This window comes from Manis javanica, chromosome 2, assembly GCF_040802235.1.
Source record: "Manis javanica isolate MJ-LG chromosome 2, MJ_LKY, whole genome shotgun sequence".
Classification (NCBI taxonomy): domain Eukaryota; kingdom Metazoa; phylum Chordata; class Mammalia; order Pholidota; family Manidae; genus Manis; species Manis javanica.
In genome coordinates this window covers 150,194,546-150,218,169 of record NC_133157.1, presented here as the reverse complement: position 1 = coordinate 150,218,169, position 23,624 = coordinate 150,194,546, and the positions used below count along the sequence as shown (strand labels likewise).

The following is a 23,624-nucleotide window of genomic DNA, read 5'->3' as shown; positions in this document are numbered from 1 at the left end:
AAATGTCAGAGCTCATTAGGTTTAATTTAAAAGCAATCTTCAGCCTCACTCTCAGTGAAATTCACTTAGCTACATACCTGAGATGGGTTTTGTAAAGCAGTCTTCAGGCTTCATTACTAACTACTAACTCTAGAAGATATTTGATTAGTTTACAAGAAGTAAATAATTAAATTTGTGTGTTTGAAATGTTTGGAATCACTAATTTCTCATCAGGCTCTTTTTCTGGCATAATACTAATGTGTAATATGTACAGAAATTAATTATGCTTTATTTTGTAAGTGAAAAACAAGGATGTGAGGTAATTTGCCATTTAGTTAATACCCCTTCTAATCAGCCTTTTTGAAAGGCTCTGATGAAGGTAAAATCTAGCTAACTGGTGAACCCCTGACTTCTGTGACTTCCTTCAACTTGTTGGTAAGGCTTGTGGTGAGAAAAAATAAAAGTTGTTTGCAAAGCTGGTGTATAGACTATTTTGAAGCTAACCAAAATTACATTTCTTAAATTCTGTTTGTTATAATTCTTAATTTTATAAGAATTTATTGTATAATTTTCCATTTCATAATAAAAGTATTTTCCTAGCTTAAGTTCTTTAAGACTTAAGAATTTACTAAAAAAGATAAAATTGCTTTTGGTACATTGTAGTTTGTTTTTATAGTTATGAATTTTAAGTTATACCACATTTACCCTGCTTTTCCAACTTGGTACAACCATAGGAACTATAGTATATGCTCTGTATTCAGATAGGGCTGTCTCCTCAGAGCTGCCCTTCTGGCTGCTTCATATCCAGTGCCGTATGTCCCATTGAAAAGGTGCTGTGTTCTCTGGACTTTGGTGCAAAACCAAGGAAGTAGCACCCTGAGGATTTCCTTTGTGCACTTAGCTTCTTCCAGCCTGAGTTTTCCCTGGGCCCTGAGGGTTGGGGTGTAAGTCAGTTGCAGAAGCTTCCTCTAGATGCTAATCTTATTAAATACCTGAGGCCCCTGCTGCCTTTGGAACTCACACAGGTGCCTTGGATGTGATAGAATGCTGGGTGATCCGCTTCTTCACTTTGTACTCAGTTCTTTATTCTAGAAATTACCTCTCTGCCTTATAGGGCAGTATCCAGAAATGTAAGAAAAATTTTCTGCTTGAATTCTGGTTTGTTTTTATTTACAGTTAACTAGACCGAACAAAATGTTTCCTGTCTATCCTGATATTTATATTTGTTTAGTTATCAAAAGGAAATATAGGCATAGACAGTTTTTTTTCTTAATTTGGTCTTTTGGTGATTGATACTCAAGGACCCTTTCTAAATAAGACTTTGGTCTATAAAATAAGAAAGAAGATTTCTGCAGTTTGGGCTGTGGACTTTTCTTCGATTACAGTGCATACCTAGAGTACTTTTATGAAATTCAGTGGCTGAGACTTTATTATCATACGTTGATTTACACAACAGTATGCCAAGTTCTCTGCCTCTTGATATTTGTTGAGCTAACCATGTAGATACATAGTAGATATTAACTAGATTGTGAAATCCTTGAATTCTGGGACTAGGACTGAGGCCTCATTTGAATCCTTCCTCAAAGCTGAGCACAACAGTATTTGCTGGATAGTCCTGATGAGTAAGAGCTTCAGGAATTAACCCATTGCATAATAATACACTGAAGGGTGTGGGATTTTTTGCTTTGTTTCTATTTTGAAAACCATCTTAAATAAGTGAAAGAATTGTTGGACATACTTTTTTTCAAGAGAAATGCCAGCTTGAAATTTATACAGTAAATTGCCCTATGCTAACAGAGGCCTTCAGATGGGCTTTGCAATATCTCATTTGTATTTGTATCTGCATTTTATCTTCAAACTTAGTCTCTGAATGTAATCTCTTTCTAAACATTGAGCCTTCCAGTTTTCTTATGGTCTAATCCTCCCTTCCCCACTTATCATAGAGGGTGGAGTGGTCTGTGGCTTTCTTTTTTCAAACATGTCTGTAATAAAATTGTTACATGTATTTAAAAATAAAAGGGAAACTGGTGTAGTGTCCTGACATGCATTTTACCAAGATGGGACATCCTTCGTACAGCAGCTCTGCCTCAGTGTAAGTATGAAGTGATACCCAGCCTACCAACTCTAGGGGTTTCTATAGTTGAGCCAGTCTTCTAAAATTATGTCTGTTGTATGTGGTGGAATCACAGGTTCAACCATCAGCTTAATGATGCAGCATTTTAATTTCATACAGAACATTTTATATAGAAATGTATGTGAGATGATGGCGCTGAAGCAGTTGCCAAAATAATATTAATTACATTTAGGCATCTCTCACTTTCTAAGGGAAGTATAAAACCTGCTTTTTTCAAATTCTTGCGTAAGAATCCCCAACTAGTCAACAGAGCTTCACAGTAATCATCGTAAGAACAACCAGAGTAAGTACACAACACCAGAAGGAAGTGAGCAACGTGGTGATTTCTTATTTTCTGCCATTCTCTTTGACTGTGATGACATCCTAATGCTTCTTTGGTGACTGCCTTCAGTTGGTATGTATTCTGTCAGTAAAACAAATTTTATCCAATTGGATTACAGAATACCAAGATGCTTCCTTTCCAAGCTCTAATTGATGTAATTTTCTCTATACTATTTGGAAACTATTTTTAAGGAGTTACTCTATTTTCATGAATTTAATTGTTTGATGGAATTATTATTTTTGCCCCTGCACACTGACTATGGTAGTAAAGTGAGAAAAAGAATATAATCGGCATACTTGCTGACTTCTTGGGACTGGGGGGAATCCACATCAACCATAGTTACAAATGATAAGAATTCAGTTGTCCAGAGTTAGGAATTACATAAAAGCAAAATCTTATGTACTTGCCTTGTGGTTTTCTTGGGAGCCGCTTATATTCCCAACTTGTATTTTTTACCCTCTGAATGCTGTCACCAAGCATGGATCACCACTGACCCCTTCTCCACCACTGGGCTTCACATTGGGTTGGAAGAAGATATATTTTAGATTTACCTGAAATGAACTTCTGTGAGGTGCTCAGTGTTCTGTGACAGAGTTATTCTCTTTAGTCAAAACCTTCTCCACACTCTTGCATCTTCCAGGGGCATTTTATTCTCCCATAAACATGGTTTTGCTTTCTGTTCTATCAGAATAACCCACTCTGGCTTGGGTTTCATTATCGTCATCTCTCTGTGTGTTGTAGCATTTCTTTGCTCTCGGAATTGCCTTCAGTCATTGTTCCCTCATCAGTCCTGCTTGCGACTGTTGCATCTTCTGGTTTCAGAGGCTCACCCTTTCCCTGTGCCTCCACCTGCTCCTCCGGCCTCGTCCTGTCTCTGCGCACTCTCAGTCTGTTTCTTTGTCCTACAGCATGTCTTCGTTTCCTCCAGGCTCCAAAGTTATAAACACAGGTAAAGTCCTTCAAACTGTTCTTCCTTTTCTGCCCCTGGAGGATCCTGGGGAAGCCCATGTGTGATCACTTTTCTTGTGAGGAGATGAAGGAGGCCCTCAGGAGCACCCTGGGCATTTGGTCACCTTTTTTTCCCACTTGTTTTCTTAATACTGTAATGTGGACCACCTTTTATACTGCTTCTAAAACTAACCTGAAGCAGCTTCCAGGACATTTACTAATAACTAACCTAGGCTGGTAGTGTCCTCATCCTAAACATTCGTTCATGCCCACCTTCCTAAAACTGCTCTTTCAGCTTTTAGAACATTGCATTTTCTTGGCTCTCCTCTCATTTCTTTGTTTCTTGGGGCTCCTCCGTTCCCTTCCTGGGTCCTAGATGCTGGGCTGTCATTCAGGTCTATATGCTTCCCTTCAGAGACTGACTGTGATCATTGTGGTTTAAGTTATTTGCTCAGTTTTTATTATGCCAAAATATTGAAAATTATTTGCGTTCTTCACATTCTGAAAAGATACTTTAAGGTGATACTTTGGAATACTATATAGTATATGGTACATTGTTAATTTGTATCACTGTAAAGATTTATACCCAAACTGGAGTTTTAAGTAAAGTACTCATTTTTTTTTCTGATTTCACTAATGTGATGCTGATCTAATCTGTGATTAATGACAAAAGTTATCTCTAGCCTTTTCATCAATATAGCTCTTTTGACTATACCATAGCAGAAGGGGTGGGGGTGGTAGTCTGATTCCCACCACTCTGCACTTTTTTTTCCATATTATACACTTTAATTAAAACACTGCATTTAGATGGGTAAATTACCCACCAGTATACTTTTTAACAGGAAAATCTGAGCCTCATTGAGAGAACATGCAGAATCAGGAGGGGGACATTAGAAATATTAAAGGTGCATTTTAATATTTCAGGCTAATTTCTTTTGCATGTTGGATGATATCAATGTATTTAAAAATTGATATTACAAGAATAAATTTGATACTTTATTCTGAAATATGCTTTGGCAGGAGTGGTCCATGATAGCATTCAGTATTACAAGATGTCATATTGTTTTTAATAGAGTTTAGGAAAGAATCAGGTTTTGTCTGTGGAAAATAATTGTCACACACACACACACACACACACAAGTTATGGTCATGTATGCATGTAGATAGCCATATGGGACAGTTAATTCACATTTTGTTTTTTAATGTACTCAGTAGTAAAACATATTTTTCCAGAATAGTGATAATGCTGTTTGAAAATAAATTGCCATTCTCAAATGGACTATCTCATTGATGAAAACAAATTGCTGTGAATTAGAGAAAGAAGAAGGGATTTAGGAATGGAGGATGATTTGAACAATAGAACAGGAGTGAAAATATTTCATACTGAAGTGAGGGTGTGAGAAATACAGAGAGTGGGTACTGCTGCACCCAGAAGGAATAGTGTGAAAGTGCTTGGATGCTTTCTCATACAACACCTTAGACCTTGGTTGCTGAGCGACAGATCATGCAGAGTGCTGTCCACCCTCCCACAGGAACTGAGCAAGGATCTTCATACCTCCCACCCTGATGTGCCTAGGAAATCCATCAGCAAGTTGGAACAACCCTTTGGAAAGTTTGCTGATACATGAGTGTAACACAGCATTTATGTGATCAGGGGGTAGAATTGGGAGCATCAGTTGACTGGGATGATAAGTACAGCCTGATAGAAATAGAGTCCTGAAGTATATGGTATTCACATTGGTTAGAGAGTTAAAAAAAAACATTATCAGGACTTGAATTTACCAAGGTAGGAAATAGAAAGCCATTGCAGTTTTTATATGAAAAGTAAAGTTGATATGTATATACCTATATACTAGTGTAATTTCTGCTTGCTTGGGTTGATTTTTTAAAAAATTTGAAACAGGAAAAAGGCAATGGCTTTTCAAGCAGCAGAGGTTGAACCTCTATCAAAATATGCTATCCTGTTTTGGGATGGCAATGATGTAGGGAAGTAAAGTCCCCAGGTCCTTTCACCCTATCTTGTAAGTTGGTCATCTGTGCCTGAGCAAAGGGCTGCTGACTCTCTAGGCACAACTGGGAGGGAACTGCCATTCCAGTGGCAATCAGGTATTTCTAAAGCCAACAAGTTCTAAAACAAATTGTGAAGTTGACTGAATCATAGGCTAATTATAATGCATTATTCTGTTACAGTGAAAGTAAGGTTTTAAAATGACGTATAAATAGTATTTATATGTTGAAGGAGTGTTATTTTATAAATAGTGTGTTTAATAGAGGCATAGATTTTAACTTTTTAATAGATTTTCATTTTTTAATTCCCTTAATATTTTCTGTTTATAACCTATTTTCATCTTATAAATACCAACAGAAGGCCCTGGTGGGGTAGTCAAGAGAAAAACTAAGGCTAAAGGTATTTTCTGTTTTTGAATTTAGCCTTGAGTGAATCAAGTTTAATGCTTGAAAATGCATGGCATTTTCTAGAAATGTTGTGTAAATGCAGCTACTAATGCTGAACATTGCTTTTTGGTTTGGGGTGCACTTTTGGTCAAAAGTAGTTTTATCAAGACTTCATTAAGGAATTTCTGCTTCAAGCCTATAGTTTTAAGTAGTTTCCTGTTCACATCTTTAAGTCTTTAAAAACATATAACGATATGATAATATAATATATATAAATTTATATCTATACATGTTTACCTTCCAACTTAAAACCTTCCTTAGGTTGAATTTTTTAATTATTGTTGGGAAAAAAATGAATTCATCACTATTTCATTTCTCCAAAAGCTCTGATGATACTGTCTTAGAGCACAATAAAAGCCAGTGTGATCAAATTTATAGTTCTCATTAAAATGAAAATTTAGATTTATAATCTGGAGTATATTACATTGGTATAGAATCTGCTGTATTTGATACTTTAATTCTCTAAAAATTACTGCACCTGCCAACCATTTAATTTAGGCTAACAGTTTATTATTCCAGTGGTTTTTCTTGTATGTCATTTAGGGAAAGGAGCATGGGGGAAGTGCATGTTTTTATTACAGACTTTTAATATTCTTTTGTGTTCATATGCTTGGCATATTGTTTGTAGTTTGTCTATTTGGTTTTCGGTGAAACATTAATGAGACTTTCCCTGTGTGATTTGCAGGGTTTTGTGATTTGTATTTTAATTTTAAGATGAGGAAATGTTAATGTTTTAAGCCTATATCTTGAATAATTCCTGAGAAGAAAACAGAATTTTCACCATTTTATTTTTACATAAGTAGCTGAGATAAATGACCAATAAAATATATTTTACTTACTAATCAGGAGAGGAAAATTAAACATTAAAGATTTAATATTGTAAATACAGTGTGCAGAGTACGACCTGACAGCATTGCACAAGCGTTCTACTCCTGTAGTGTCATTCATTATCTGTGTTACTCTATGAATAGCAGGGAAGCAGAATAAGGAACTGGACAGTTGATTCTTTATGAATCCTATTCTGATTTTTTATAAGGTTTTAATAAGACTTGTCAGGAAGAATTGAATACTATTTTGTGCTGTGTGAGTTTTACATGGTTTTGATGGGTAAAAACATCTTCCACATTTTATCTCCTTTTCTTTGTTTCTGCTTAAATGCTACATTGCATTGTAATTGCCTTGCTTCTCTTACGATTTCCTGATGAGAGCAAGAAAGTGAAATTCAAAGCTTTGGCTAGCCGCTTTATTAAACTTTATGTAGCAAGTTGAAAGCAGGGCTGTAGGTGAGATTTAGAATTACCCCTATGTTCCATTGAATTGCTTTCTTGCTTATGAGCATTGACAACATATGTTGGCTTGAGTAGCTCTACATAAATTAACAGGGAAACATATTTAAAGGAATACTGATTAATAAAGTTGAATATATGTCTCTTAAAACACTACAGATAATTTAAAATTTAATGCTCATGGAAAGTTTTTTTCTTAGCTGAAAAAATGAAATGGTATTTAGTTTTCCATTTGTGCATTTTGTTTTCAAGGATTATAAGCACAAATATTTTAAGGACATAATTTTTGGTTAGAGCTAAAATTTTAAAAATTATATGTAAATTTTAATTTGTGTACGGATACTTGCGAGTTATGGAAAATTTGTTCTTCCATTGTTAGTGTTCCTTTAATTATGTCATTATAGTGGTGAAGTGAAATGTGAGTTGTTAACACTTTGTGTAACTGTCTTTACAGATGGTCTTATTTTAATAATGCATGTTGACCTAATTTGAAGACAAGTTGTACCATATTTCAAGTTGGAAAATATGATGGCAAGTTTCTGGCGTTTCTTTGATAGCTGGTGGTTGGTAGAGGTTTGGGTCTGTTTTTATCCAATTTACAACTAGTGAATTAGGTCATGTTTTAAATGGGCATTTTATGTGCTTGGAGAAATAAAGACAATATTTTGCACTAAAGTTACTCTGAATTAAGAGATGCTCTCAATAAACTTTTTTTCCTTTGGTGGGGAAACCTGAAAGTTAAAGAAGAGCTCAAGAAGGAAAAAGTGAAACCTGAGTCAAGGAAGGAAAGTAAGGATGAAGAGAGAAAAAAGGGGAAGAAAGAAAAAGAGAATGACCGGAAGGATAAGAAAATTGCTGATTCAGAACTGTCCAGGAAAGAGTCTCCTACCGGTAAAAAGGACAGAGAAAAGGAGAAAGCGGGCCTAGATAAAAGTGCTAAAACCAAGGAAAACAGGAAAAAAACAACAAATGCAAAGGATATTTCTAGTAAAATGACATCCAGAGACAAAGATGACAGAAAGGAAGGTAGAACTCCTACCAGACATGCACACTTAGCAAAGGGAAATGACCAGAAAAGAAAGAACTAAAGCTCCAATATCAGCATCCCAGGAAATGGTAATATTTGTCATCATGATTTGCTGCTAAAGGGTATAGAAAATTTAGTATTGCTCTAGTTGGGGAAGATGTGTCAGTAAGCCTTTGAATGTGTCACTGGTGCTCAGCAAGTAAATTCTTTGAAATTTGAATACACTCTGTCATGTTTCTCAATTTAAAAGATGAAGCTTTTAAGAAATATATAATAAAAATGTAATAGTTCTATTTTTGTTAATTTATTGATTATGTGTCCAGATGTATATGTGTAATATGAATTGTAATGAATTAATATATTGAATACTTTTTTTGGAGTTATATAAGAATAATAAGATTTTAAGTAAAGATAAGATTTAAAATTTATATGTAGAGTGACATAAGTTTCAGTTATGGTAACTTCTCAGGTAGGCAGGAAGTTATCTTCTTTCTCTGTTTGCCCTCTGTTTCTCCCCTCTTTCCCCTTCCTGCTTCCCTTTTCCCCTCCACATCGCCTGTCTTCCCCTCGTCAGGATCCTGTGACATCCCCTGGGTTCCCCCTCCTCTGGCTCACCAGCCACCTCTCTGGGAGCTGCCCCTTCCTCAGGCTCTTCCCTGGATTCTCCTTGCATCATCTCTTTTACCTCCTGCTTCATCCCTCCATGCCCCTCACTCACCCCTCCTCCAGGACCTATTCCTTCTTACCAGTCCTCCCCCACCTTCTGCTGCCCAGAAATACTTAACTGTTTTCTGTTTGCCAGATATGCTGTTCTGAGAACTTGAGAGAGTCATGAATAAAAGAGAATTTTATTTGGAAGAGCAGTCTTAGAAAACTTTTATTGATGGTATTTTTACAGACTCAGAACATTATAGAAAGGCTTTAATTATTTCAAATTGGGTTATACTTTGATTTTATATCAATCACATGATTTTTTAGTTTTTTTTTTTGTGGAATGGCTTATATTTTTTGTATTTGATGGTATCATAATTGCTTACCATTTCTAAGGAGTTGCAAATTTGAGATCTAAATAGACATCAGAATTTATCATCAGAAAACATTTAATTTCAAAATTTCAATAAGAATAGGTTTCTACAAATAGTTGGTACTATCCTGTACGTGTGCATGAAGTCTTAAATCTCTGATTATAACTACTGGTGAAATACAATTAGAAAATTCAGTTATGAATTCAAAACTCCAATCGACAAAGTTTTATTAAAAATAATTCTTCTACTTTTTCTATGAAAAGCTGAAACAGATTTTGGCCTAATTATGTCAAATGAGAAATGAGTAAGCATTAAGTTTAAATGTTTCTATAAGTATTGTGTACCTTTTTCTTACATTCTAGCATCTTTTACTGCTTCAAATCAAACACACTTAGCTGACAAATTCCAACTGACATAACAGGATTACACAGCAAGGGGGAAATGCTAGAGAAAAACCTAGTGTATCTGTCTTATCCAGCCCTAGTATTTTATTGTTGAAAAACTAAGGCCCCAAGAAACTGTAACATGATACTTTGGGATTTCATATGTCAATTAGGATATTGTCTTTTATAGATTACAAAAACCCAGTAAATGAAAAAGGGCATTTTTTATGGCTCATTTGTTTGGCAAGTACAGGGGCACTGGCTTCAGGTGCATAGATCCTAAGTACAGACCTATAATCAGAGCTCTATTCTTAGTTCTGTTGTCCAATCTTGGCTATGCTGATTTCTACCTGACTCTATTCTATGTGGAGGTGCCAGCACTTGACAAAGACAATGGTCCTCAACAATCCCCAGACGCATCTTCCTAGTTTAGCAGCCCGCACGCAAAGAGGCAGTTTTCTGGGAGAAAATGGAGAGAATTCCAACTGGCCTAGTGACCATTTATAACCATCCTGTAGTTGGGAATGGGTTGTTAGTCTTTCCAGGCTGGTTCCTGTGCTCAAACCTTTGAGTGGGAGTTGAGTGGGTCCCACTTGAAGCATATGAAATGTTTCCCACAGGAAAGGGCTTCTGGGAGAGAAAAGGGACTGAGAACTGGACAGGGCAAGAAGCAAAACTGTTGTCCACCACACGCATACAATGGACAGCATTTAAAAACTGTCCTGGTGTTGGATCTTGCTGTTAAAGATAAATGGAGTGATAAAGCCCTTTTGTGTAAAAAAAAGGATTGATTTTTAAATTTATGTACCAAATTTTAAGGGTGAGTTTCAGTTTCTCTATAGATGGTTTTTTTTTATGTCCCTTGCCAGAAGAGCAGAGAACTCAAATCGCATTTACTGAGAGCATTCTAATTTTTACCTTGGTTTTTGAAGTACATAAATGCTAAATTCTAAGAAAAATGAGCCAAAACTTTTTCAAGAATAATCAGCATAAGTATATAAACATTGTCAGTTGCTATTTAGTAAAGCGCTTGAAAATATTAATTCTGTCATTGAGTTTTCCTTTAAATATCAGCTCAAGAATTGAATTGAAATGTCTCTACTAAAACGTTTATTTAAGAGCTTTTGTGAACTGGGAATTGCCTTTCCTCTGTTTTTTTCTCTTCCCCTTTAGTAAATGAAGGCTCCAATTGAATTTTATTCAATGAAGGTCACATTTTATCCAACTGCATTGACACTTACTATTCAGCTAAAAAACTTAGTGTGTGATAAGTTTTTGGTTATGCTTAATGAGTTAAAATTATGCTTACATTCCCAGTTTTACTCATGTTTTTATTTAGGATATAGTTATTTCTATATACTGCTGTTTTATATTGATATCTAAGGATAATTAAAACCAGATAGGTTTCCCCTTTTTAATAAATCAATTAAAAATAGGGACAAAAGTTACATGATATGAAGTAGCCAGGAATCAGAGGAAGTTCTGAAAAGTGAAAATTAAATACTAAGAATGTAAATGATTTTGTCATATCCCTAAGAAATTTTTTACTTGAATTGTGTCATGAGACAGATTTCTTTAAAAAATAGCGTTACTGGCATGATTTTCACATGAAAGAATTTCACATGTGAGTAGCATAGTCATGGTAAAGAAGATTTTACAAAAATATTTGATAGTCTGTCAATTTTTCAAGAATCTTTTTTCACCCTTTAATTGATTACTGTCTTTTGAAGCACTTTATCATTGATTGTTTTTCTTCATTTGTTGTGATGTGTAATGTCTGTTTCATTTGCTAATAGCTTTGTGAATTTGAGGTATTTCCAACATTACTTGTAATCAGTTTTTTGAAATCTTACAATTTTTTTGGTCAAGATTTTCACTTTTACATTATGGTGATTTGCATTGGGTGTAGATGGCCTTTCAGCATTTCACAATTAGGGAGAAACTGATAAAGGAATTGACATAAATCAGGCAACATGAATCCTTGAGTTAATCCCGGAGGATTAGTGCTCTGTGATCAGCAGCTAGAGAATATTTTATGGTGTTATGGCCCACTTGGCTGTACAACCTTTTTAACTCCATAGGTTCTCATAATGATTAACTCGGTAATAAGGACTCCCTACACATACTTCTATTAAAAAACAAAAAAAGGCAGTAAATAAGTACAATTTTTAATTTTAGATGTCTTAAGTTAACTGTAATGTCATTTTCCATGAAAAGATGACTTGGGCTATATTTCCTGACTGGTTCCTTTCTCCTCTGTCTCCCACTCTTCCTTTTCCTGCAACAATTCCCCATTGGTAACAGTTCTCCAAATTGATTTCTTGGATTATTTTGCTATAAAATGCATCTTGGAAATGCTGGTTTTCCTCATTTGTAAATTGAAGGTAATACCTTTCCTTCAAAGCAGTGGTGAGGAGCAGCTGGTATTGCATATGCATAAGCAATGGGCACATTGTGGGCATTCAGTGTCCCTTTCTGTCAGTAGAATGATTCTACCAAGGTGTTTCTGTCAGTTGTTAAAAATTTGGAAGCACTACTACTTTTGTCACTAGGTCAGAAGACAAATACTTATGTCTTTTATCATTTGTCACTAATGTGTCTTTGTGAAATGGGCATCCTGGGCCCTGATTTGTTCAACTGAGATAACTGAGGACAAATAAAAGCAATTATAAATATAACATGTGTAAAGTCATCAGACTGTGTAGTTATTTAAAGGATACTGTGAAAACACAAGGGAATGAAATGTAAAGTTATGTAGTAATAAACTATAGTCAGAAGTATATGGTACAATCGAGAAATTTAATAACAGTAGTCTAATTGTGAAAAACTTGTATAAAAGTTTGCTTTGTATTCAGAGCACGTTTTTCTCTAGAAGCACTTTATGGTCTTTAGAGGTTTTCTACTTCAATGCCCCAAATCTGTGGAATCCCAAATACCTAGTTCTGCAAGTCTCAGTGTAGCTATGTTTCTTTGGAAAAAAGCATTAATTTTAACTCAAGATTTTATGAACTTACTTAGTTTTACTTTGTCCAGAATTATTTGGGTTACATGTATGTGTGAATCCATTCAAATTAGATCATGTGGCCACAAAACTGATTGGCTTATGTAAATCGTAAAGCCTGGAGTAGTTGTTTTCCTTTGGTTATTCAGTATTTGGTACCAAGCAATTGCCTGAACTTCTCTGTCCGTCTCTGGGTTTTCTCAGAATGTGGGCTTCCTTCTGAGGCAGCCTGCCCCAGGTTAAGTCTTAGGTGCTCATGTTTAACCCTAATCTTTATGTAGTGTGGTGATGGGGGTAACAGCTGTGATTGGCAAGACCTGGGTCATGTGAGTATCCACCCTTAAAACTTCAGTTAAAGGAAAACCAGTTCTTCAACAGAAATTAGTGCACTTTTTCCAAACTGGGGACGAGATGCAGGGTAGGCTACACAGTGAATGTTTATGCCCTGCATGTCCCCTGCACCAAATGCAGCATTCTGTGGGGTTGGTTTCCCCTCACCACTCCCCATTACTGCTGCTCCTGCCCAGATACGAAGTGTTGAATGGGATAGGCCTAAGTGGGTATTCAGAGTTAAGGGGACTAGGGAGAACTCATCCCAACCCTTGGTAACCAATAATTCTAGGCAGTCCAAGGAATATAAGATAATATTGGTAGGTGATGAATATTACCATTTAGTTACCAGATAAATTAGGTTTATCTTGTTAATCTTGTTAACTTTTTCCATGTTACCCTGGTTCTATCTGAAGATAGGTTTTGTTCTTAGGAAACTGGTGGGTAAGTATTATGTAGGCTACCAACATGAGTTATTCTCATGAAAGTCTTGTTTAGGGTAATCTGAACATGCAGTAACAATCTTCAGTGTCGTGTCCTTCCTTCATTTGCCTAAGGATAAAACATGAACTAGATCTTTATTACTACTTTGGATATCCTTTTTACATAGAAGCCAGTTTCCATCAGTCTTATAAGCCCTACAGAGCAGAAAGTCATCTATTTTCCTTTTCCTTGTTCTCATTTCATACCTCATCTGATTTCACTTTATGTATGTATGTATTTGTCACAGTATAGTAGCATCCATGCATCACAGAGGTCTTTTACTTCTTCCTTGCTTCAAACATGACTTCTCTTGTATCCAGAGATTAGAGGAAGACATACATAAAGCCTTTGTGTTATTTTTGATAATTATATAAATACCCACATGCTGTGTCATATCTCTTTTCAATTTGTTGATTCCACAAATATTCTAAGTGTGTGCATTGTACCAGGGGTTGTTCTAGGTGCTGGGGAGATGGGGCCAAGGTGGCCACAGGCCTACAGGAAAATGCTGTGAAATAGACAAGGGCTTGAGGAAGGAAGGAAGTGGAGCTGTTGCTGGCACTGCCCTGCCTGCTTTTCCCCTCTGCCTAGAATGCACTCCCCCATTGTGTGGTGGGCCACTGTCTGCTGCCCCAGCTGAGTCACCACGTCAGCACTCACCCTTTCTCTGACTCTCCCAGGTGGTGGGGCCTTGAGTTCTCATGCTCATCACTGCTTCATTCCTGGACTTTGCTTTGCCCCCTGTGATTTATGTCCAGTATCTATCATACTGTTAATAACATCCATTCAGTGAGTGGTGAACATGTAAAACACATCATTTAAAATTTTTTCACATTTGTTTATACTGTTGAGTAATATGAGAGAAGAGAAAAAAAAATTTAGAGAAAACCCCCAAAGTTTCTTCACTAGTTGCAACATGTTTTAATCACTTGGAAGTTACCTGTGGCTGTGTTCATGTTGCAGAATCTATGTGTGCAGGTAGGTGGGTAAATTTGTTTCTTTAGAAGAAATAAAGGGAAAGAATTGATAGGAAAAATGGATATTTGCTGGGTTTAAATCACCTCATTTAATTCTTAAAGCCTTCTGAGGAAGTATTCTTTTACCCCCTTAACATACTTGTCGAGACCAATTGTAGCAGCTGTCAATGTGCTCGAGATGGGATTCAAATGGAATTTAAAAGCAGCCCTCTTGGTTCATGTGCTTGAGCTCCTGCACACTATCTCATGTTGCAGGATGTTAAAGTGAGTCCATTCCATTCCAGTCTGTGGAGTCCCCTCATTGGTCCTGAAACCCAGACTCTTGGGAACTTTTCATATGGCTTAGCTCATTGGAGATTTATGTTATCCTGAAATCTGTCCACCCTGAGTCATGTGAAGATGCTTTGAACCCAGAGTGGCTCTTACTGTATATATCACAGGGAAGCTCCTTTAGTCCCTGAAAGTCTCAGAATTTTAATAAGTTTTAGGGCTGCTGTTGACATACCTACTAAGAGCTGTATTCACTGATAGAACAAGTCTGAAACAACAATGAGGATTAGCGTGGTCAATTAGTATGTGTGCCTTTTTGGTTAATTGATTTCCCAGACTGTTTCTCAAGTTTCATGTACCTGTTAGGTTATTCTGGGGTACACTGACCTCTGTGGTCAGACTACTTGCCCTCGAAGCAAGAGCAGTTCTGAGTGCTTCTCTTTATGAATAACAGCAGCTGGGATCACCTGTATAGGTAAGATCAAGATGTGCATTAATTTGCACACCACTGAATTTGTAAACCAATGATTGATCATCTAATTTTTAAAAATAGCTCGTATGGACTAGGTGTGTGAAATCCAATGATGCATGATACTGCTTGTAATTCTTACTTTCCCAGATTTTGTTGAGAAAGTTTCAATTTAATTCTTAGTGAATCCTTCATTCTCACTTCCACGATCTGCTCTCCCAGGCCCTTCTGATTCTTACCTGCCAGCCACATTGGCCACCTAGCTCTTCCTTGCTCTTAGCACCCTCCCTGCTGAGGAACTTTGTACTTACTGGTGCAAAGCTTTACCTGGAGAACTTTTCCCCAGTGTGACTCACATGGCCACATCCCTGATTTCCTTTAGGAATCTGTTCAAATCTTACCAGGGAGTCCTTCATTCATTTATAGATGGCTCTGTTCTCTTTCTCTAAATGGCCTGGCACTCCCTGCCCCACATCTTCCCCATACCCTTTTCCCCTACTCTATGTCATGTTTCTTATTTTTTTAATTGCTCCCTCCCTATGGGAGGTAGGTGTTTTGTGTGTGGGTTTTCTATAGAACAGTGCCTTGCATTGGTAGGTGCTAAATATTTGTTGAATGAATGCAATGCAATATGCCATTTGGTAAGTATTAACCTGCTACACATTTACAGGAAGAAAATACATTGATCTTTCCTATTATGGCCAGACATACTTGTAGTAAATGAAGTAAGCTAATACTGAGCTAGGGTAATTGTGTCAGTTAATCAAATTTGCTGTGAATAGTTGACTTACAGTGCTTATTTTATTTACTTTTTATAACATCTCCCATTTTTAATCAAAATCGGGGGGAAAAACTATGTTTGTTAAATGCAACCATTTTTTTAAATTTCATAAGAACCAAAAATAAGGTATGCTTTAGAGAATTGATTGGTTTTCCAAATCATTAGGGTGTGTTGTGGTAGACTTACAACATTCATTCATTCAACCCTAGATAACTATTCTCAGTTAATGCTTATCCTGTTCCTGACAGTTTAGGAGTGGAAGTAGGTTCTGGTTTTGACTATTACAACTGAAAGAACTGCCCAGAGCTTCTAGGAAAAATTTCCTCAAGCTTAGTAAAGAAGCAGAGCGAGAGGTGGGCCGTTGCTCAGGACATTGTCTTTCTGGAAGAGGAGCTTGCAGCTGGAGGAGCTCCGATTGCTGCCTGAGGATGAAGCCCCTGCTGAGATCATGCCGGTTGCCTCTATGCTGGTTGTGAAGTTAGATGATAAATTTCCCTCTCCTTCAAGTTAGTGGCAGTTGGTGTTTAGTTATAATGTATTCCAGGAACGTCAAAACTGGTAACATTGATAACAATTCTTAATTTATTTTAGGGTTACATCCGAGCCATTTGTCAATAAATCCAATTTGAAAACCTGTCCCTTGATTGTGAGTTGACCTGATGTGTATTTATTTTTCTTGTTTAATTCTATTTACTTTTACCTAAAATCTTAAGACATAGATTTACCACTGTCTTCTGAGGAACACTTATTCATGGGCTAAAATGGATTTGGGTAGCAAAAAGTTTTTGAAACACCAGAATAAAAGCTTGTGGGGCTAATTCTTCCATGTGGATTATCAAAGCAATAAGAATTAGTCTGGAGTGTGTTTTTGTTAAAATTTAGAATGTTTATAGGGTTTTAGGGAAGGAGATACTTTAATATGATCCTCAGTGTCTTTGAAATTTACAATATTGTTTATTTTGGTGCTGTTTTCACCTCTGGAAAAATAGATGTGACCAGGTATCAATGAATTTACAATTCAGTTGGAGAACTGTTTTCTCTTGTTATGTGCTTTGGCCCTTTTCCCATTGTTTTTCATGTTTTACAATTTCAGTTTTAGAGACAACTCCCAGTTGATGTAGAAAAATCTGACTGTGAGGGGCATTGTATATCTGAATATTGGATAGTATTAGTAGTTTCCAAACAATTTTAATATTGAGATTTTTTTCCAAATAAAACTTTTCTCAAAATCCAGGAAGAGTAGGATATTCAGGCAGTTTAAATCTTTATTGTTTGGTGGGAAAATACTGTTTACTGAACCTATGAAGCACAGTTTGAAAACCTGCTACATAATGGGATTTGTGAAGAATGTTCCTGCAATTTTTCATCCAGCTACTTTTGAAATCCCAGGACAATGACAAAGTAGGACTGCCCCAGGCAAATGATACATGGTACTACAATGGTAAGCGCAGATGTGAAATTCCTTGTAAATAATAACGGGCATGGATGCGAGTCCTCTTCACCCCTTTATAGCTCTGAACCACTCTCGTGCAGCTGAGGATGCTTGGGGCTGCAGACAAATCTCTACAGCCACTTAAACTGGTAGAGTAGCCACACTCTTGTGGTGTTCAGCCCTTCACAAGTGTTTATTGAGCATCTGCTGTGTGCCAGCTGTTTTCTGAGATGCTGAGAATGCAGAGGTATTGCATGATTCTGAAGGTTTCCTCCTTTCATTCAGTAGAATGGATAGTTTCGTACCTGTCCCATTAGTAGGGAGATGTAAGAATGGATTCTTTTTTAAATTTTTTTTATTAAGGTATGATGGATATATACTCTTATGAAGGTTTCACATGAAAAAACAATGTGGTTACTACATTCACCCACACCATCAAGTCCCCACCCAAACCCCAATGCAGTCACTGTCCATTAGTGCAGCAAGTCGCCAGAGATCCATTATGTCCCTTCTCTGTGATACACTGTTCTCCCCGTGATCTCACACACCATGTGTACTAAACATAATACCCCTCAGTCCCCTTCTCCCTCTCTCCCCACCCACTCTTCCACACCCCTTCCCTTTGGTAACCACTAGTTCATTCTTGGAGTCTGTGAGTCTGCTGCCATTTTGTTCCTTCAGTTTTGCTTCATTGTTATACTCCACAAATGAGGGAAATCATTTGGCATTTGTCTTTCCCCGCCTGGCTTATTTCACTGAGCATAATGTCCTCCAGCTCCATCCATGTTGTTGCAAATGGTAGGATTTGTTTTCTTCTTATGGCTGAATAGTATTCCACTGTGTGTATGTACCACATCTTCTTTATCCATTCATCTACAGACGGACACTTAGGTAGCTTCCATATTTTGGCTATTGTAAAAAGTGCTGCAATAAACATAGGGGTGCATATGTCTTTTTGAATCTGAGAAGTTGTATTCTTTGGGTATATTCCAAGGAAAGAATGGATTCTTTAAATAGAAAAGAGCATGGGAGTTTTCAGCCCAGAATTTGGAATTTGAAATGTGGTGTGTTTTAATAGTGTTCAATGATCTCTACTCTCTACCTCTGAAATGCAACTACATATCTATGGGTATTTGTGTATGCACACTTTGGAATCTGTATTATAGTTAGATGTCACTTTATAGTTAGTTAAACACAAGTGTATGCATTGGTATTTGTCTTACTAGTGTTGTTTTTTTTATATATAATAGTGTGAAAAATAACTAGAGGAAATACAAATGATGAGGTGGGCTCCTGTGTATCTCTGTCTCAGTGTCTTGAGGATTTGAGAGAGGAAGGTGGGAGAATGGTTTTGTCAATGAGAGAAAAAGGAAGAGATACAGAAAAGGGAATGATAAGGAAAAATATAAAGGATCGAAAAAGGAGTAAAGTACATTGAAGTGAGGATCTTCCAGATCACAGTAGTTATGTATTTTGTGAGTTGTGTACAGCTGCTTAAAGAATAGAAGCAGCACCTCTGGATTCTTTCTTGACCGTTTTACTCCAGGCTGTTGAAATGCACACACACTTCCTTCAATTACAACTGTCCGCACAGGATTCTCAATGGGGTTGTGAGGAGCCCAGGATTTGGCAAATGGAATTGACAAACACTTGAATCTAGGTTAGCTTTCTAAATAGTTGAATTTAGTTGAGGATGTATTTTAATGTTCTACGTATAAAATGTCAAAGAACTAGTATAATAGGTTTTAGACTGATGTTGACTTTAAGGTAGCTTTCATGTTAATTTACCCTGATGTTTTGTTTTCCTTAGACATAGAAAAAAACCTTTTTCTCATAACTTGTAGCTCTTATAGAGTAATATGATTGCTTGTGTTACCTTTAGAAGATTGGAAATAGTTATGTGTGATTTCCTCTCATTTTTAACTGTAGTTTTCAAGAGGAATTAGTGGTCATATATAAACCAAAATAGGGTGTGCGCAGAAGTACCAGAAGGTTCAGATGTATCTTAATTGCCTTACTGCTGAATTCAGTCCAAGACGTGGGAATTAGTCACCTCTGAACACAAGAGCAGCTTGAACTTACACTGAACTTCTTTTGCAAGTTCAGACGTAACTTTTTATTTTAGAGACTCAAGGACATTGAAACAATGATTTTGTTTTATTATTTTTTATGAAAGGTGAACTTAGGTAAAGAGATGTTAAAGGCCCATGTGAAGTTAAAGAGCAAACTATTTTCCTAATTCAGTTTTTAAGCATATCAACCTTTTCATGTAGTATAAAGTCTTGGAAACTCTGAAGTACTTGCACTATTGATGAAGTGTTAGAAATATTATTTTTCCTGGTTTAATATGTCAAGAAGAAAAGAAAAAAACTTAAGTTAACTTTGTGAATAAAAATGCAGGCCTTAAAGAAAGATCTGCTTCAAAGCCAGCAGTGCCACCAGAAGAGGATGGGCCATACCCCTGGCTGGAGGACCGGGCCCCCGAGGGGACAGGTAAGGTTTCCTTACTTCTGACTGGATGTGCCTCAGCGTGCCAGGTATCCCAGTTTGCAGTTGCCAGAATCATGTTTTACCAACGTAGTTGGCTTCATGGTGCTTACAGAATAATTAAATACTTTTTTCTTCTCATTTTAGAAATTTTACAGTAAACTTGATTTTTTTAATCTAGTAAAAGTATACACAGGATAATTTTAATTTTTGAGATCAATAATCAAAGGCACAGGTTGCTCCTTTCCTAAGATCACACAGTTAGGAATATCGGGAACTAAATAACTGTTTCTTGATTCCAGTTCCTGGACGACTTAGTACCATGATACATTGAAAATAAAGTTAGACACTTACTGTACACTAGTTTTGTTATCGTTTGTCACACTATTTAAGAGAGTAGGTGTACTGGATTCCCAATATTTGCTATATGTGAGTCACCTTTCTACATCAAGACTTCCCAGACCCCCATGTGATTATCTGTGAAGCCGTTTTAATAGCCACATAAATTCATAGATAAAGTATCTCAGTCACTCAAGGGCCTGTGACCCAGAGGATGAAAACTGCTGAAATATTTAATAAATTGGTAAATGAAATTTAAATCATTGCTATTTAAAAGTATGCTGTGATATTTATTACAAAGTGCTATTTAATTTCTACACATTTTTCATTTACTCATTTGTTCTCAAAAATTTGGTTTCATCCGCCACCTACTGGAAGTGTTAGGTATAACATGACACATTCACTGGCAACAGCTCAAGTACTGGGTCCTAATGTTACTTTTTGGCTGACTTCATCACTGTGTACTGATGAATATATATGATTTTCCTTCCTTCCTTTTAATCAGTATGTTGCTCTGACTTTTTTAATTTGTTCAAATCATATTCCCCAGAGAATTTACTGTCTCTCTCCCGTTCCTGGAGAACCACTATAATCATACCATGGCACCAGAAGAGGATGATTTTTTTTTAATAATTTAAATGTGTGGTTGTATTTAGCACTACAGACTTTATAAGCTTTACTAACATTTCATTTACTAAATGAATATAAAAATTTTACTAAATTAATTTATAATTAAAAATCATCTTTTTCAAAGCTAGTACCACTCTGAAATGTGGTTTTTGCTTCCACTTTACTCTTTAAAAATTTTTGTTAACATTACTTTTTACATATTAGTGATAATTTGTCTTCCTGAATCCATCAGTTTATTATAAACTCATATCCTTTTCAACTTCTAGACAGTATTTGGTTTAGTTAGTTGCCTTCTCAACCTTCCTCTTACCTAGGTCTTTAGTTTCTCTTCTCTGACTTACCCACCTATTCTATAAACACAGGTACATGCCTCTCATTAAAATCCAGTAAAATAGAACCCCTCTTGACCCCTGCAGTTCTTCCTCTCTGCCCTCCAGCCCCTCTTCTTGTTGTACTATACAGACTTTTGCTTTTTTTGCCCTGTTTTCCACTCATTCTTTAACTCTCATTAATTAGTCTGGCTTCTGCCTCTACCCAACCTCCCTGGGGGCAAGGAGGAGCAACACAGACCCATGGAAAGATAACAGCATGGTGCACATACCAAGTTCTTACAGTATGTGCACCAGTGCTGGTAGCAGATGATTCTGGAGAAGCATTTGAGGGCTGGATAGTGGCAGTTTTCTGTTCCCAGGGGCTTAGGTTTTTATTTGTTCAGGCAAAATAAGCCATTGCAGAGTAAAACAAAGGATCAGAGCACCACCCTCCACTTCTGGCTACTTACACTATACTTAGTAGGTGGAGTTGTCTGCAGTTGTAAAACTGGGAACCTAGTTTAGATGCTATCCTGGGCATTGCAAAAGGTGATGAGGGAAGAATTGAGACTGGCAGGCTTCTCTGTAATTATATGAGAATATACTTCAAAATGGCTCATGGAATATAAACATCTGTATAAATAGAAGGTACTTTCTGGCTTTGTAAATGGTTTTGTATGGTTAAGATTCTTCAACATTTTTCCTACTTGAAGTCAAATTAACTTACTCTGCTTTTGTCATTGAAGATTAGCTTGTCAATATAACTGATGTCATTGGCATTATTTCTGAATAATGAATGTGACAGCATTCATGATTCTAAGTCTAGTGCTACTTCTATTTACTGAACATAGATGAGGTTTATTAGAAAACATATAATAGTGTCAATGTAATTATAGCTTCTTGTTTGTTGTGCCGTGGTGCAATAAACCTGATGATCCGATAAACACAATAGTGCTGGTGGGATGTCATCAGTGATGTTCACTTTGGTAATTTACATCTATTTGACTGTGGGTCTGATTGGTAAGTAAGTTCTCCAAAGTAGAAAGGATTGTCAGTTATAATGTAAGGTCTTTTACTCACACTTCCTGACAACTTCTAGGAGTGATGAGCCAACGCTCACACCAGCCAGGGGATCTTTTCTGCTAACTCTCAGGGAAGACAGTGGGTTGACCATACACTCTAGTGTATCTTGATCTTGTCTTCCATATTTTATTTCCCTGTAGTTCCCTTTCTGAAATCTTTGTCCTTTCCATTTTCTTTATTTTATCGTTAGTATGAATTTTGTTAATTAGGAACTGCAGTAATTTTGCTCCAAGTGAGGTTTGTTGTTTTTGTAAAAGAGAAATCTGAACCCAAATTAGTTTCTTTTTAAAAAGTCTTGTGGAAAAGTCTTTTAAACATTTATATCTGCTGTCAAAATCTGCTTTTAAATATATATCTGCTGGCAAATATCTACCAAATTTGCCAACATAGGAAAAAGTGGTAAACTGTTGTGAAAAGACAGCATAGTTGATTAGTCAAATATATTTAGTTGAAAGTTATACAGGGATGCCATATTTCATGTTCTACATCAATGTCTAGATTTTGTCTACTTAGTTATGTTTTGTGATTATTTTAGGCCCGCAGAATATTGAAGATGATGTACAAGAACAAATTCATTCCCTTCTCCATGACACAGTATACGCAGAATATGGTATGAATTAAAATCCATTTTTTTACTGCATTACTAAAATAATGATTAATTACAAACAAAAAATACTTATACATTATTTTACAATTTAAATAATTGAGGGGCTTTTTATAAAGTCCTTAGAGGTCAAGTGTTTCTTGCAGTAGCTCTAAGCTCTAGACTAATTTAGTACTAGACTAATTTTATTTTATGTCAGTTTACTGTTGTGGAACTTATTGTATACATCTAATAAAGGAATGGTAGGAATAAATGAGAATAAAGAAACCAAGACCAATGACACATCAAGAACAGATGGCAAGAACAGGCAGGAGGAAAATAGAGCACAGCCAAGCAAGCAGCAGTGGGCGCTCTGGTCGCCCACAAACTTCATGGCATGCCTGGGTGGTCGCCAAGGCGAAAAAGGAGAAACTTACTTATGTAGGTCATATTACCAGAGAGGAAATAAACATGCTGTTTACTTACAGAATGTAAAGCACTTTCCCAGCTCTTATGAATAAAAATGTTCTTATGTGAAATTATTTACAGAGAATATTAAATGATACTTTAGAAACCAATGTTTTAAGATTTTATAAGACTATTTCCTGATATATCCCCTGACAAGAGCAGAGAGTATAACCCCAAAATGTAACTCACAAAGGGTTTTTGAAGGAGGCAGAGCAGATGGTATCCTGGTACTCCTAATGATTTGGTGTGAGCTGGAAGTAGTGCTAAAGGAAGAAATATGTCTCTTAAGAGCAAACAGTTCCCTATCACTTAAATTGGGCTTTAGCAAGCCCACTAAGCTGTCTTTTCAGTTTTCATTGTTTGGGGATTAAGGGTAAAGCATCCTATCTAGCTCCATCTGTGCTCGGCTTTGGGGACCAGCT

At 36.4% G+C, this 23,624-nt stretch overlaps 1 protein-coding gene across 16 annotated transcripts in view; it reads left to right on the top strand.

Moving 5' to 3' along the window:
* Window positions 1-23,624, top strand: part of ASPH (aspartate beta-hydroxylase) — a 223,489-nt gene that overhangs the window by 54,693 nt on the left and 145,172 nt on the right. For 13 of the 16 annotated variants that reach the window (XM_073229585.1, XM_073229578.1, XM_073229576.1 and 10 more), the window contains 2 exons: window positions 19,702-19,794; window positions 22,687-22,761. In XM_073229585.1, the coding sequence (XP_073085686.1) occupies window positions 19,702-19,794; window positions 22,687-22,761 (168 nt within the window). Of the gene's footprint in view, window positions 1-5,748; window positions 5,791-7,861; window positions 12,237-19,701; window positions 19,795-22,686; window positions 22,762-23,624 lie in introns of those variants that run through there. The other 3 variants (XM_017657773.3, XM_017657774.3, XM_017657775.3) reach the window with 1 other exon arrangement.